Source organism: Monopterus albus, unplaced genomic scaffold (assembly GCF_001952655.1).
Source record: "Monopterus albus unplaced genomic scaffold, M_albus_1.0 scaffold545.1, whole genome shotgun sequence".
NCBI lineage: Eukaryota > Metazoa > Chordata > Actinopteri > Synbranchiformes > Synbranchidae > Monopterus > Monopterus albus.
Window position 1 is genome coordinate 13,608 of NW_018128425.1, and position 17,492 is coordinate 31,099.

At 41.6% G+C, this 17,492-nt stretch overlaps 1 protein-coding gene across 4 annotated transcripts in view; it reads right to left on the minus strand.

Annotated features, from left to right (window-relative positions):
- Positions 1–17,492, minus strand: part of LOC109953103 (aryl hydrocarbon receptor nuclear translocator 2-like) — a 67,022-nt gene that overhangs the window by 12,742 nt on the left and 36,788 nt on the right. For 3 of the 4 annotated variants that reach the window (XM_020588502.1, XM_020588500.1, XM_020588499.1), the window contains 2 exons: positions 14,017–14,119; positions 1,852–1,917 (listed from right to left, as the gene is read on the minus strand). In XM_020588502.1, the coding sequence (XP_020444158.1) occupies positions 1,852–1,917; positions 14,017–14,119 (169 nt within the window). Of the gene's footprint in view, positions 1–1,504; positions 1,692–1,851; positions 1,918–14,016; positions 14,120–17,492 lie in introns of those variants that run through there. The other variant, XM_020588501.1, reaches the window with a different exon arrangement.

Genomic DNA, 17,492 nt, shown 5'->3' on the forward strand with positions numbered 1-17,492 from the left:
GAGGGGGGGAGGGTGAGGGGGAGTGTTGATTGTCGAACCTGCAGTAGAACACATTCAGGTCGTCTGCTAGTTGACGGTCCTACACAGCAGGGGGAGATGGTTTTCTATAGCCAGTGATGGTTTTCAGGCTCCCCCACACAGACGAGGGGCCGTTGGCTGAAACCTGAGCTTTCAGCTTTTCAGAATAGCTCCTCTTTGCTGCTCTGATCTCCCTTCTCAGTATGTTCCTGGCCTGGCTGTACAGAGTCCTGTCCCCACTTCTGTAATCCTCCTCTTTGGCACGACGAAGCTGCTTCAGTCTGGCTGTAAACCAGGGCTTGTTGTTGTTAAATGTATAGAAGGACTTTTGGGCACACACACATATCCTTACAAAAGCTGATATAAGATGTCACAGTGTCAGTGAGTTCATCCAGGTCTGTAGCTGCAGTCTCAAATACACTCCAGTCTGTGCAGTCAAAGCAGGCCTGTAGCTCTGACTTAGCCTCCTTAGTCCCGCTCTTCACTGTTTTGACTACAGGCTTCGCAGCTTTAAGTTTCTGCCTGTAGGTTGGAATAAGATGGACCATACAGTGATCTGAGAGTCCGAGGACTGCGCGGGGGACAGATTGATAGGCGTCTTTTATTGTTGTGTAGCAGTGGTTCAGTGTGATTTTGTCCCTGGTGGGACAGGTGACGTGCTGCCTGTATTTGGGCAGTTCGTGGGTGAGATTTGCTCTGTTAAAGTCCCCTAGAACAATGAGTGGAGAGTCGGGATGTTCTAGCTCCAGGCTAGTTATCAGTTCTGCTAGGAGCCATAGCGTGCCAGCATTAGCCTGCGGTGTTATGTACACTCCCATTATCATAAAACTGTTGAATTCACGGGGAGAGTAAAAGGGTTTGCAATTGATAACAAGAGTCTCTAGGTCTGCGGTACATGTCCTCTGTAGCACTGTGACATCTGTGCACCAACCTTCATTTATGTAGAAGCAGATTCCACCTCCTCTCGTTTTCCCGGACAGCTCGTTTACACGATCCGCTCTGTACACCTGGAAGCCCGGTACTTGAATCAGGCTGTCTGCAATGGAGTCGCTGAGCCAGGTCTCCGTGAAGCACAAAGCAGCACGTCGCCGACATTTTTTCCAGATCCCGTATATTGCTGCTGCGCCTCCGATCAGAATGTCCATACAGCATTCTTCGTTCACAAAAATCGGAGGAAGGCAGTTTGCTGTGAGTTGTCCGATATTTAACAGTTGTTCTCTGGTAAAAGTAATCCAGGATGAGTTGCAAAAGACCAAGAAAACAAAGAAAAACAAACACAAGAGAGCGCAAGTAACCACGGCCGCCATCGCTGTCGCCGCCGGAAGGGTAAATTAATGTGTGTCAACATAAATCCACTTAAATTTGTAAACATCTTTCTAACTTTTAGGTTGTTGTCTATAAAGACTGATCTGACATGAGAAGAATTATATTTACAAATGGGCTCATTCACAAAATTTTGAGGATTTTTACATTAATTTATTGTCTTTGTGAATTATAGATAATTGGTGTGTATGTGAGTGGAGTGTGCAAGTGGAAAAAATTCTTTTGCGTACTGGTGCAACTGACTGAGTTCCCTGGGTTCTCTGTTTGTAAGGACCAGGAGCATTTTATCAGTACATTAAAAAACCAGTGAGTGAGATTAGTGGATCCAAAATATGGCCGGCTGTTGGCACCTGAGAGGGAAAAACCAAGGCAAAAGAAAAGCACCTAAAGTACTTCATACCGACTGTAAAGATTAATATCTGTGAGCACACTTATAATTTAAAGTGGGGGGCAGCTCTGAGCACTGATGGGAACAAATAAATATAGTGAACCACAACCATGCTGCTGTACCTGTATCTCTTCCTCATGTTCGATAGACGGTTTAGAGAGATGTGATCCAGGGGAGCACTGCCACACCTGCACAAAAATACAAAACAAACACAACAGCATACATCACTCAAGTGATACATGATGCCAGCCGGTGTCTGCCATGCTCAGTAGGAAGGCAAAACACATCCTGTACAAATGATTAACAATATCCACAATGTACTGACAAGGGTTGCAGCGGTGTATTGATTGCATGGTATAACTGGGTATGAAAACCGATGGTTGTCATATCACGCATGTTTGGTTATTACTGATATTGAAGGAAAAAAATGCAATATGTGCTCACCAACTGCCCGTCAGACAACGCAACGGGCACCACACGCACACACGCAGCAGACAAATGGCAGAGAGGAGGAGGCTGAAATCACTAAACTCCATCCAGCAAAAAAAAGAAATTAAAATCGGCAGCAGGATTACTTTGGATATCCCCAAATGAATACCCTCAAGAACACCATCTTTCTGTGCAGGTCAAAGTATGTGTCCCATTTAATCCCAAACAATAAAACTCGTTAACATATAAAGGTCAGTCATAAAATGAGCTATCAAAATAGTTTTCCACATTGTCTATTTGTTCACTAATCTCTGACTCAGAAAGAGGACCCGCACTGATCCTGACCTGATGGACACACAAACTTTCACAGTTCACGTGTGTTTGTGTGTGCATAAATGAAGGTACAACCAAGATCAGTCTTGTCGCGTGCTTTCAATAAATTAGCATTTTGATAATCATTTAGAGCACTGTGATGGAAAATGTGTCTGTAGTTGCAGGGGAGCATGACGCTGATCCACTGGCATCAAAACCAGCCGTTATTTCTTATTCTGTTTTTGTTAGGACTGTTCATCTTTGATGTAACAATGAATAAAACAATGCAGTCATACTTGTATCAAATCTTGTAATATTGCTTTAACATTCATTCTTTTGTTTTCTTTCATGGCTCAGTAACAGTGTCATCTTATAAACGAGGAGGTGGTGAAAGGGCAACCAGTATTTACGCCTCTTGGGTACAACTCAATTACGCTCAGCAACTGTAGGGGGAGACCAGCTGCCAAGTTACACACCGCCACTTTAAATGCCAAGTTCAAGGGACTGTCTTGTCACTTTATTCATACACAGAAGTGGAGCCATAGACTGCATTAAAAAATATATTTTTCATGAATTAGATCTCATTCACATAGACAATGTTACATATATTAAATAAAATTGTATTAAAATGCTATTATTCATAATATCAAATAAATATTGGTGACCCTAAAATACATCTCTTGTGTTATGCCACACAAAACACTAACTGTGAAATAATGAACTCACTTTTTAAAGTTCTTCCTGGATCAAGAGGTCACTGGAGCAAATGTATGGGATGTCGACGTCTTTTTTAAAAGTCATGATTTATTTTACAATTTCATGCAAAGCTTTTAAGACTGAACATTAAAACTGATTACACTGAGCAATTAAATGATTTTGATTTGACTGCAGACATGGTCTGACACATGGCAGACCTTTTGTTAACTGTAGTTTTTGTTTCTCCACCCTGACACTGGTTTTACTCCTCTCCTTGGTAGCACTAGATACACTAGAGATGTGTCTGTTCATTGTTGTACTGCATCACTGGTGTTGCTGTTTTGTCAGTGATGTGATATCATATGTACTAGATGCTTTTTTTTTTACTTTCTAGCTATATTTTGTTTATTTACTGTAATGTACTCATTAGTTGATAGGTTAGAATTTGTATCAACCACTTGTTCAACTGTTGTTCTGAAAGAAAATTGTTGCAAACCAAATAAATTCATACAATTCCAATCATATAATTTAATATTTACTTGGTCTCATCATTCCCCTGAACTCTGCCTTTAAGTAGATATTCAGGTTTAATGAGAAAAAACATATTTTTATATATATTTAACGTTGTTTACATTACAGGCAAGACCAATGACAAAGACATGGCACATAAATTCTTTAATGAAATGTATAAAAATAAGTACAGTACTTGTTGTGGACAGTTCCACACTGACAAAACCACCGTTATGAAACAAGAATTCCTTTGCTAGCTGAACATCACAGTGCAATCAGTGTAAAAAGGTGCCATGCGACGCCTCTCTACTCTCAGATCCTGACCTGCTGATCCCTCTGGGCCTCCTGTCACCGCAGACAACGCACAGTGGAACTGTGTATGGCATGAGTGCAGCCACTGGCCCGTCTTCCAATGCTGAACTATCATTACCCATGGTTGAAGTGTCTGGCCCTACTGGTCCCATCCTTGTGTTTTGAACATGGACCACTGCTGATATTACTGCTGCAGCACAGCATCTGGACAGAAATTTGCAGAACAGCTCTCCATTTTCTGCACTGAATTTCATCCCATCATGACTGAACTGAAACGTCTTTTAGCAACAAAGATGAAACCTGCAGATCTCCAGCATGTGACTAGTCGTTTCCCAGTAAATGACACTGACTGGAATCACGCTGATAACGGTCCATAGAGAGACGCTATTACAGCCCTGGGAGTTGTGTTTCGTGACCGGTTCCCCACTAAAGTGGACATTAGCAAAATTACATCTTGCAGACAACAGGAGGGAGAATCGACAGAGGAGTATTTACACCGCCTCACAGAGCTGTTTAACATTCATAGTGGCCTGGAACAACCAGCTGATTTGGGAAATGCTCCTGGTATGTGGGAAACACATCTTAGCAACTGCTTTCTGAATGGACTGAGACCTGATATTGCAGCAGCAACGAAGACATCCTGTGTCGGCTACACAAACATTCGTCTGAGTGAACTACGACGTCACGCCAGTCATGCCCAAGATCAGCTGCAGCAGAAAAAGCAGGGCAAAGAAGATAAGGCCAAAAAAGAGCTACACCTCACAGCTATGACCATGTACCAAGCCATCCTAGAACAACACGAGCAACATCCGGGGGAACAGAGAAACTTCCAGAGAAGGGGCAGTTCGTGGGTGAGATTTGCTCTGTTAAAGTCCCCTAGAACAATGAGTGGAGAGTCGGGATGTTCTAGCTCCAGGCTAGTTATCAGTTCTACATTTCCGTTCCAGGAAATGGGGGTGGGGACACGGCTGTGGCTGTGGGTTTGGATACTCAAGAGAAGCTGATTGGCTGTGATTGGCTGACCTCAGAGAGCGTGTGGGTGTATGACAATGAAGCAAATCAGATAAGTAGGATGGTGCAGAGCCTTAAAAGGGATTTAAAAACAAAGAGTAAAATTTTGTAATGGACCTGAAAATGAACAGGTAACCAATGTAGGGAGGCCAAAACTGGAGAGATATGCTCATATATCCTTGTACCTGTTAAAAGACGTGCTGCTGCATTTTGGACCATCTGGAGGCGAGTGATAGAAGACTCGCTGACCCCAAGATACAACGAATTACAATAGTCCAAACGAGAGGTCATAAAAGCATGAATAAGCATCTCAAAATGCTGTCTAAAGACAAATGCTTTTACTTTAGCCAACTGTCTTAGTTGAAAGAAACTAGATTTAATGACAGCTGCAATTTGGCTGTCGAATCTTAAATCGGAGTCCATCTTAATACCTAAATTTAAAATATTCTTTTTATTATATTGAGCCAATGAGCCCAAGTCAATAGATGGGGAACCAACAAAATCACCAAATACTATCACCTCAGTCTTATCGTCATTCAGCTTTAAAAAGTTAAAAGCGAGCCAAGATTTAATGTCATTGAGACATTCAAGAAGTGTGCTAACAGAAGAGCTCACCTTATTAACTGGTAGGTAAAGCTGGCAGTCATCCGCATAAAAATGAAAGGAAACACCGTGATTCCTGAGTATAGAACCAAGTGGAAGAAGGTAAAGGGGGAAAAAAGAAGGGGTCCAAGGACTGAGCTTTCTGGTACCCCATACAAAAGGGGCTCAGAGGAAAATACAGCATCTCCGAGTTTCACGCAGAAGGATTTGATTGATTGATTTGATTTATTTATTCTTTCAAGCATGTAAAGACAGTTGATATATCAACACACATAATTTTACACATATCCATCAAATGCTAATCCAATATCAATTTGCTTATACCTAGTACATGCTACACCTAATCCTTTACACCTTTACACCTATCATTACACCTAAATCTGATTACAGGCCCTGTAAAGTGGCAGTATCCACTAAAGAAGGAAGCCATCGATGGCATTACACCTGTTTTTGAGTCTCTTAAGGAGGCAGGGATTATCATTCCCAGTGAAAAAGATTCGTGACAAGGGTCAGCCTACAGAATGGCGTTTTGTGCAGGATCTACAAGCTGTTAACGCTGCTGTACAATGTCGTGCATCCAATGTGGCTAATCCATACATGATTTTATCCCAAGTTCCCTCTGATGCAACATTTTTCTCTGTTGTTGATTTGGCCAACGCCTTTTTCAGTGTGCCTGTTCATCCAGACAGTCAGTTTTGGTTTGCGTTCAATTTCAATGGGCGTGGTTTCACATTTACAAGGCTGTCCCAAGGATTTTCTAAAAGTCCAACTATTTATAATGAGGCTCTCAGGTGTAGCCTGGAAGCACTTGTCCTCTCTGAAGGCATTGCTTTATTGCAGTATGTTGATGACCTCATGGTTTGCAGTCCCACTCAAGAGCAATGTGAGAAAGTCACAGTTAAACCTTTGCAGCACCTGGCTGAAGAGGGACATAAAGTTAGCCTTTCTAAGTTGCAGTTTGTGCAACCTAAAGTTACATTTCTGGGTCATTTAATCACAGAGAATTGAGGATATTCAACAGCTGCCAAAACCCCTCACAAAAAAAGCAAATGATGTCCTTTCTGGGCATGTGTTCCTACTGTAGGAATTATGCTGTTATCCCAAATTATGCTGTTCTGGAGACCCCACTCAGTGCACTGATCCATGGTAAAGGCCTTCAATCTTATGATAAAGTGACATGGACTCCTGATGCTGAAAAAGCTTTCACTGATTTGAAGTTAGCTTTGCAGACCACACCAACACTGGGACTACCTGACCCGACCAGACCTTTCACACAGACTGTGGATGAGGAAAATGCATGCATGACATCTGTTCTCTTGCAGGAACATGGTGGACGGCAACGCCTGGTTGCCTATTTCTCTGCAAAACTTGACCCGGTTGCAGCTGGCCTCCCCTGCTGTCTGCGGGCAGTAGCAGCAGCTGAAAAAGCTATTTTAGCTTCTAGAGACATAGTTGGTTACATTGATGTTACCCTTCTTGTTCCTCATGCTGTTGCAATGATTTTGCTTGAACAAAAAACATCACATCTCTCCACAACACGCTGGCTCAGATACAACACTGTTGTACTTGATATGCCTAATGTCACTGTCAAAAGATGCACTGTTCTTAATCCTGCTACTCTCCTCCCTACACCGGAGGATGGTGAGGAACACAATTGTGTTGCTATTCTTCAGCAGGTTTGCTCCCCTTGTCTTGACCTCCAGGACACTCCACTAACTAATCCTGACCTGGTCTTGTTTGTGGACAGCTCTGTCTCCCGAGACACACACACAGGGCGTAATCATGTTGGTTATGCTGTGTGCTCTTCTCATGCCACTCTAACTTCAGCAGCTCTTCCCTCACATTTCTCTGCTCAGGCTGCTGAACTTGTAGTTCTGACGGAGGCATGCAAGCTGGCTGGAGGAAAATGTGTTACCATTTACACAGACTCTACATATGCTTTTGGTGTTGTGCATGACTTTGGTGCTTTGTGGAAACATAGTTTCTTAAATCTGATGGTAAGCCCATTCTTCATCATGACAAAGTTGCAGCCTTACTGGATGCCATTTTGTTGCCTAAGGCTGTGGCTGTTTGTAAATGCCAGGCACACACTAACAATTCTGATCCTGTTTCTCAAGGAAATGCACGAGCTGCCAAGGCTGCTGCACTCTCTCCTCCACCTGCACATGCCTTGTTTGCTTCTACCCCTGTGCCTGTCCCATGCTCTCTTTCAGCACTCCAGACTTTTGCTACTTCTGTAGAAAAGCAGGTCTGGTGTTCCTGTGGTGCTGTGAAAGAAGATGACATTTGGAGAGGCCCTGATGGCAAACCCTGTTTACCTAACCATTTCTTTCCTCATTATGCCAAACTAGCACACGGTCTTGGCCATGTGTTGGATGTTTGATATTGTTACGCAACAGTGGTTTAGTAAAGGTTTTTCTGCTTATGCACAAAAGTACTGTTAGTCATGCATGATTTGTACAACCTACAATCCGGGTAGGACTAAGTCACTCCCACAGGCCGCAGATTCTGCCCCTACCAGGCCATTTGAACATTTGATGATGGACTTCATCAAACTGACACCTGATGGAGGGAAGAAATACTGCTTGGTCATGGTAGATATGTTTTCAAAGTGGGTTGAAGCTTTCCCTGCTAAACATCCAAGCAGTCAAACAGTGGCCAAGGCACTGTTAACAGAAATAGTTCCCAGATGGGGAATACCAACTAGGATCAGCAGTGATAATGGGTCTCATTTTGTTAACTCTGCAATTGATCTGGTCGGTGAATTTCTGGGAATTGACTTTAGGAAACATTGTGCCTACCACCCAGCTAGTGGTGGTGCAGTGGAAAGAGAGAATGGAACCTTGAAAATGAAATTAGCAAAATGTTGTGAGGAAACAGGACTGACCTGGGTTCAAGCACGGCCTATTGTGCTAACCTACTTAAGAATGAGGAATGGTCCAGAACTAATATGAGCCCTTTTGAGATTTTGTTTGGACGCCCTCCCTCCTTGGGCATAGGACCAGAAACTGGTGCTCTTCCTAACACTACATTGTGTGAAAATGACGTTACAATATTGTAAAAACCTGTCCAGTGTTCTTTCTCAGATTTCTGAACAGGTGAAAGCAGCTCTCCCAGCTCCAGCCTCTGAACCTCTACATAATCTGTAGCCAGGGGACTGGATCATAGTAAAGGATTTCTGGCGGAAGCACTGGAAGTCCAAGCACTGGCAGGGGCCATTTCAAGTCCTGTTGACAATGCACACAGCGGTTAAGGTAGCAGAAAGAGCAACCTGGATACACGTCAGCCACTGTAAGAAGGTGCCAGAGCCACTGGAGACGACAGCTGAGTACCCCCCCCGATTAAGTGAGGCTGCGTTGAAACAACACAGCAGTGAAGTGTGAGCCTAGCGCCACTTCCTGCTGCTCCACTGAAATACACAGAACACACCATGACACACCAGAGAGTACACACACATGAGCCAATGAGCTTAGCCGGCATTGGACCAATGATGAAACGCCCTTGTGTCAGGACCAAGCCGTTGCCCTGGTCAAAACTGACATGTTTTTCTTTTCTTGTGTTATTGTTAATGTTTAGTATTTTATGATTGTGGTTAGATTTCAGTCAAAGGCCAGCCCACTCATTATATCCTGAGTCTAATCATGGTAAACGCGCAGTTAAACATCTCCAACATGATTGGTTAACGCATAATGACCATCCTCACATATATGCTACTAATATGTGGTGGAGATTTGCTAACCATACCGCTGCGGCTATGAATTTGAGTAATTGTTATGTGTGCACGCACATGCCTGTGTCAGGACATTCACCTCTGCTCTCACCGGTTCCACTTGATTACAACCATCCAGGATGGGGTGCCGCCTGGTGGACTATAGATGGTCACAAAAGGATTAATATGGCAGAATATCATCAGTGCCTTATGCAGCTGATGTCCTCAGGTTACACCTACATGTCAGAATACTTTTATAAAGACTGTAATTCTTATACACTAACATTTCCAAGTCAAACAGATCCGCTCATTTCTGTTGTCCTCATTCCAAGTGATTTTCAAGCAGCACATTGTTATATTGGAAACGGCACAAGGCGAGTGGGCACCCTCTCTCCTGTACAGTGCATGGAAATTGTCCCTGCCCAATCATTAGGGACCCTGATTGTAATGACATTTTGTACATTCGTTTTTCTAATTCTAGTGTGGTCTGTGATGGTTGGAAGTTAGATGTAACGCATGTTAAGTCTTTATTTTACACTCATCAAGCTTAAATAGATAATTTTGCCACAACAATTTTTCATTTTAAACCACGTAAACAAAATGGAATCTTTGGAAAAGAATGAATGAAATTTAAATGCTTCATCTAGAATCTCATCAGTGACCCATGGGCGTCCATGACCCTGTCTCCAGTTCACCAAGTGTCCTTTCTTAGACACAGTTGGTAGGTACTAACCACTGCAGACCAAGAACACCCACTAAGACCTGCAGACTGGGAGATGCTCTGACCCGGTCATTTCACCATCACAGTCTGGCCCTTGTCAAAGTCACTCACATCCTTACACTTGCCCATTTTTCCTGCTTCCAACACATTTGAGGACTTTGAGGACTGAATGTTCACTTGCTGCCTAATATACCCCCCCCCCCCCCCCCCCCCCCCACCGCCCCCCCACACACACACACACACACACACACACACACACACACACACACACACACACACACACACACACACACACAGATATTGGTGAATATTTGCGTATGCAAGTATATATTTAAACACACACTCACACATAGATTATCATATTTTTCATTTAAATTAGCAGGAGACATGCTATTTAATTTGAAAATTCCACATTCTTGAAGTGGTATTATTCTGCCTTTCAGGCTTCAAATTATCTTGTTTGAACATCTAGTTTAGTCCTTTAAGGGAAATATGTAAGCTCTAGCTAATTTTCTTGGTTTATAGTTCCCTCTAGCGGGCGAGCATCTCCAGCAGGAACTAAGTTTATATCCATTTTAGCCCAGATGTTTTTAGGGATACACTCAAGATGTAAGACACAACAGTTTCATGGCTTTTTTTCAAGCTCCGGTGCTCCTTGGGTTAGCATTATCAGTAGGTTTCTGGTGCTATGTTTACTCTATGTAGCATTATCTTGTGCCATTGTAATACAGTGTGTAGTTTGAGTGTTTTTACATTGACGTTAATACTTCCTGTTCCTCTCCATGTGTATTGGCAACGCCACGTTAGCATTTGTAACCATCTTGTTTCCAGTCTTTTATCCTCTGTTAGTACAATGTTAACTTAGTGTGTCGTGACTTCTAACGACAATTTATGTATAATGTATTCGGATCACATGTTAAAACGAACATGTCCTTTATTTCTGTTTCAGTTTTACAAAAAGAGGAAAAGAAAAAACAAATAGGGGTTCTACAGTAGAGCTCCAAAGAATCATTCTTCATCATCTCTGGAGTTTTCCTCTGTGGGCCTCTTGTGTTTAGCTCGCTGCATAAGCTAAGCAGCTGATGTTTAGCTGAGGGCAGAAGAAGTATTTAATTTATAGATTACTACCTCTGCGTGGTTACATCACATTTTCTGCACCGATACACTTGTGTTAGGAAACACAAAATGGAGAGGTGAGGTAATATCTACATGCCTAATGACTGATTTATGTTCTAAAATAGAGTGCTGTGGGGGTGAAGGCTCTTCAGTGGGTCATAAAGACTGCAGAGAGGATCATTGGGACTGAACTGAACTGCCTGCTTTTCCCAAGAAACCATCCATCTCCCCAAGAAACCCTCCGTCAGTGGACTGCACGACTACAGACCTGTCGCCCTGACATCTGTAGTATGAAGTCCTTCAAAAGACTGGTGTCGGCCCACCTGAAGGACATCATAGACCCCTGCTGGACCCCCTGCAGTTTGCCTACCGGACAAACAGGTCAGTGGACGATGCAGTGAACATGGCACTGCATTACATCCTGCAACACCTCGACTCCCCAGGGACATATGCATGGGCCCTCTTTGTGGACTTCAGCTCAGCATTCAACACCATCATCCCGGACATCCTCCACTCCAAACTGACCCAGCTCACTGTGCCTGCCCCCGTCAATGGATTACTAGCTTTCTCACAGACAGGGAACAACAGGTGAGGCTGGGGAAAACCACATCCAGCACAGGTGCCCCCCAGGGATGTGTGCTCTCCTCTCTGCTGTTTTCACTCTACACCAACGACTGCATCTTGAAGGACCCCTCTGTCAAACTTCTAAAGTTTGCTGATGACACAACAGTCATTGGTCTCAACCGAGACGAGGACGAGTCAGCCTACAGGCGAGAGGTTGAGCAGCTGGTCCTGTGGTGTAGCTGCAACAACCTGGAGCCGAACACACTCAAAACAGTGGAGATGACAGTGGACTTCAGGAAGAGCCGCCCCACCTTACCCCCCCTCACCATACCTGGCAGCACTGTATCAACAGTAAAGTCCTACAAGTTCCTGGGCTCCACTATTTCCCAGAACCTGACGTGGACGTCCAACATCAGGACCATCACCAAGAAGGCACAGCAGAGGATGTACTTCCTGCGCCAGCTCAGGAAGTTCGACCTGCCCCACAAGCTGCTGATACAGTTCTACAGAGGAATCATTGAGTCTGTTCTCTGCACCTCCATCGCTGTCTGGTTTGGCTCAGCAACCAAACAGGACAAGTACAGACTTCAGTGGACAGTGAGGACTGCAGAAAAGATCATTGGTGTGAGCCTGCCCTCCATGGAGGACCTGTACACCTCACGGGTCAAAAGGAGGGCGGAGAGGATCACTGCTGAGCTCTCACACCCCGGATACAATCTGTTTGAACTCCTCCCCTCTGGACGGCGTTACAGGTCACTGTGCACTAAGACAACCAGGCACAGGGACAGTTTCTTCCCCCAGGCTGTCAATCTGATGAACACTTAACCCACGACAGTATGACTGGACAATAACCCTCAGTGCAATACCTGTAAATATACCTCATACAGATTATAGAGACTTGCGAGTCAAATTCCTCGTGTGTCCAACAAACCTGGCCACTAAACTGATTCTATGGACACACTGTACACACAGCACTTTCGTAAAAGGGCAGAGAACATACTCAGGGATCCACGCCACCCAGCCCACTCTCTGCTCAGACACAAAAACTGCACCTACAGCCTCAGGCACAGCAGGGCGGACAGTATCATCACACACAGAACAAGACTTTACAACAGCCTTTTCCCTGCCGCAGTAAGACTGATAGCAAATATGAAAATGTGAGAAATGTGAGAATATATGTGCAATAATACCTTACTAGACGTGCAATAATACAAAAATGTTCCACACGGTATTTTTGTAAGAGCATCTCATCAACAGTGTTCTCTTGTGGGACCTGAATAACAACAGGACATTCTCTACCAAGCAATGGAAACGAGCCTGAATATAAACTGTGTTTTAGTATGTTATAACCCTTCACTACCTCACCAAGCGCAATGACACAACTCCACCATGTGAATTACTAAGTGCAATGTTTGAAGTTCAATGTGGGAAATACAGTACTATTACCCTATTTTTGTGTATTGTGGTTTTTAATGCTTTGTTGCCTTTATGTAACTTTTTATTTTAAGACTAAATATTCTTTCTGGCTTTTGGCTCCTTACCTGACTCCAAAGGAGAGCTGCACAAGAATTCCTATATGCCTAGACTGTTTGTTTATGCATAAATGGCAAATAAAAATCTTGACTTGACGGAAGTTAACATCGCCCTGGTTCCCTCAACAAAAAGCCAATGGGATTTTTCCATAGGCTTTCGTATTATTGTGGACAATAAAGTCTGTGACAAACAGCGAATGACACACGTTTTGTTCAGCAAGATAATCCTCACAAATCAACACTACTTGAATATTTACTGACACATTTTATTTCACAGAACAAAATGTGAAAAGCTTTGTGTTAACCACAGTCCTTATTTCAGGCATCTAACCCAAAACAGGGTGCCACAGGCACAGCTGAAACCAGTCCCCAATGAATATGCTATTTCCTCTTCTTAGAATAACATTTACTAAAAAGTACCCAGCAGATTTAGGAACTCGTGTAACCCTTTAAAATGATAGCGACTTTGGCCTTTGACCTACACACACAGATACAATGAAATTCCCTACAAAAGTTCCTGAGATATTGTGTTCACAAAAATGAGACAAACGTGAGGATACTGTGACCCTTGACCTTTGACCACCAAAATCTAATCACTTCATTTCTGAGTCCAAGTGGACACTTGTACCAAATTTGCAGAAATTCCCTCAAGGCGTCACTGACATATCGTCGACGTAGTGACAGACAGACAACCTGAAAACATAATGCCTCATGCCGTGGCGATCACCGACAGAGGCATAAAAACACACACAGTTACAGTCACACAACACACCTCATGCGACAGATGAAGGAGCGCCTGGAGCCCATGCACATCCTCATGGAGGACTGCTGTCCCTCCTTCTTTACTGTTCCCGTCTTCAGGTCCAGAATCCGTCCTGTTAACATGAAAACATGATCTCAAATTAAAATTACACACCATGTACACAGATAACATAAAATCATTTTGAATTTGATTGCCCAGACATTGTATGATACTGTCAGTACCTGATGTAACGAAGGTATTGGAAATTTGAGATCAACTTTTATTAATGAAATCATAAAACAGCAGGTGTAATTTGTGTGTATGTCAACGTTGGAACAGTGGTCTCATAATACCAAACCAGAAGACGCTGGGACGGTATGTAAAGTCAAAATAAAAACTGAAAATAGTGATGTGTAAATCCTCTGTGTCCTGTATTACACTGAAAACAACACAGCAGCACAATATCTGATGTGACACCTCATAAACTGTATTCTTTGTTCAAAATAAACTATTCAATCCTGATGCTGCAACACATTCCAATAAAGTTGGCACAGTGAAGAATTTACCACGGTGTGAATAACCCCCCGGTTGCCCTTGATGGTTTTCTGAAGGAAATGCGTATGGATGCTGAGTGCTGAAAAATCGCCCTGAAAATGTTGAACATTTTGACGCCTGAATGCTTTTGATAGCTGAAAGTATACTGAAGTGGAAGTTGAATGGGGCAAAATTTTCAAAGCTAAATATTTCAAAAGTATGAGGTTTAGAAAAATTCTGAAGAGAAACATGAATGTCCTTGAAGAGCTGAATATTTTGATAGCTGATAAAGTTGAAAGTGTGCTGAAGAAGAATTTTTCCATTCATTTGAATGGGGCAAGATTTTCAAAATAAAGCTAAATATTTCAAAAGTATGAAATTTACAAAAGTTCTGAAGAGAAGCATGAATGTGCTTGAAGAGTTGAACATTTTGATAGCTGAAATTATCCTGAACTTGAATTTTCCCATTCATTTGGATGGGGCAAGATTTTCAAAATAAAGCTAAATATTTCAAACGTATAAAGTTTAGAAAACTTCTGAATAGAAACATGAATGTCCTTGAAGAGCTGGACATTTTGATAGCTGAAAAAGCTGAAAGTGTGCTGAAGTAGAATTTTCCCATTCATTTGAATGGGACAAGATTTTCAAAATAAAGCTAAATATTTCAAAAGTATGAAGTTTAGAAAACTTCTGAATAGAAACATGAATGTCCTTAAAGAGCTGAACATTTTGATAGCTGAAATTATGCTGAAGTAGAATTTCCCATTCATTAGAATGAGGCAAGCTTTTCAAAATAAAGCTAAATATTTCAAATGTATGAAGTTTAGAAAACTTCTGAATAGAAACATGAATGTCCTTAAAGAGCTGAACATTTTGATAGCTGAAATTATGCTGAAGTAGAATTTTCCCAATCATTTGAATGGGTCAAGATTTTAAAAATAAAGCTAAATATTTCAAGAGTATGAAGTTTAGAAAATTGCCCCATTCGTTTGAATGGGGCAAGATTTGTTGAAAAATGCTAAATAGTTGAAAAAGTATAAATGTTACAAACAAGAAAAATACAAGCACACATGTCCTTATAAAGCTGAACATTTTGATACCTCAATGGCTTCTGTAGCTGAAAGTATGGTGAACTTATTAAAAATGTGAAAATATCCCTACTGGTCCCCAAAAAGTAGATAAAACACATAGGGTTGTGTGTGTGGGTGTGTAGGTGTTTGTGTGTCTGTGTGTATGTGTGTGTGTGTATGAAAATGAAAGAGTAGTCCTACACCCTGAGGACTACTAGGGTGTGGCTATGGAAATGGGGTATAAAATATAAGCAGTAATTATGCAAAAACTGTAAAAAAAATATCAAAAAGCTGTGTACATTATGAATAGCTGAAGAGTTGCTGAATAGATAACAGTTGAAATGGTATTTTTAGCTGAAGGTATGCTGAAGTTAAGATGAAAATTTTTCCCATACATTTGAATGGGGCAAAATTTGTTTAAAAATGCTAAATAGTTGAAAAAGTATAAATGTTACAAACAAGAAAAATACAAGCACACGTCATTACAAAGCTGAACATTTTGATACCTCAGTGGCTTTTGTAGCTGCAAGTATGCTGATGGAATTAAGTGCGAAAAACGTACAGAAGAAATCAGAATAATAACTAGAGAATTGCATTTTCTGAGGAAAATGCATATGGATGCTGAGTGCTGAAAGATTGCCCTGAAAATGCTTAACATGTTGACACCTGAATGGTTTTGCTAGCTGAAATTATGCTGAAGTAGAATTTTCCCATTTATTTGAATGGGGCAAGATTTTCAAAATAAAGCTGAATATTTAAAAAGTATTAAGGTTAGAAAACTTCTGAAGAGAGAAGCATGTATGTCCTTGAGGAACTGAACATTTTCATATCTGAAATAGCTGAAAGTATGTTGAAGCAAAAGCATCCCATTCATTTGAATAGGGCAAGATTTTCAAAATAAAGCTAAATATTTCAAAAGTATGAAGTTTAAAAAACTTCTGAAAAGAAGCATGAATGTGCTTGAGGAGCTGAACATTTTGACAGTTGAAAGTATGCTGAAGTAAAATTATCCCACTCACTTGAATGGGGCAAGATTTTCAAAATAAAGCTAAATATAGTAAAAGTATGAACTTTAGAAAACTTCTGAAGAGACGCATGAATGTCCCTGAAGAGCTGAACATTTTGATAGCTGAAATTATGTTGAAGTAGAATCTTCCCATTCATTAGAATGACGCAAGATTTTCAAAATAAAGCTAAATATTTCAAATGTATGAAGTTTAGAAAACTACTGAATAGAACCACGAATGACCTTGAGGAGCTGAACATTTTGATAGCTGAAATTATGCTGAAGTAGAATCTTCCCATTCATTTGAATGGGCAAGATTTTCAAAATAAAGCTAAATAGTTAAAAGTATGAAGTTTAGAAAACTTCTGAAGAGAAGCATGAATGTCCTTGAGCTGAACATTTTGAGAGCTGAAAGTATGCTGAAGTAGAATTTTCCCACTCATTTGAATGGGGCAAGATTTTCAAAATAAAGCTAAACATTTTAAAAGTATTAAGGTTAGAAAACTTCTGAAGAGGAGCATGAATGTCCTTGAAGAGCTGAACATTTTGATAGCTGAAAGAGCTGAAAGTGTGCTGAAGTAGAATTTTCCCATTCATTTGAATGGGGCAAGACTTTCAAAATGAAGCTAAATATTGTAAGTTTAAAATTATGAGAGAGAGAGAGAAGTCACAATTACACCCTGTGGACTACTACAGTGTGGCTATTGAAATGAAACATTATGAGGATTGCCCTGAAAATGCCTGAAATCAATTGTTTAAAGAGCTGAAGGATGAGAAGATATGGATGAAGTTCTTTGTTGAAATAGTTGACAACACAAAGATGCCATAGCAATAGTGAACTACATTAAACGGCGTGCCAAGAACAGCTGCTGTTTCATACAGCTGTGCAAAGACCT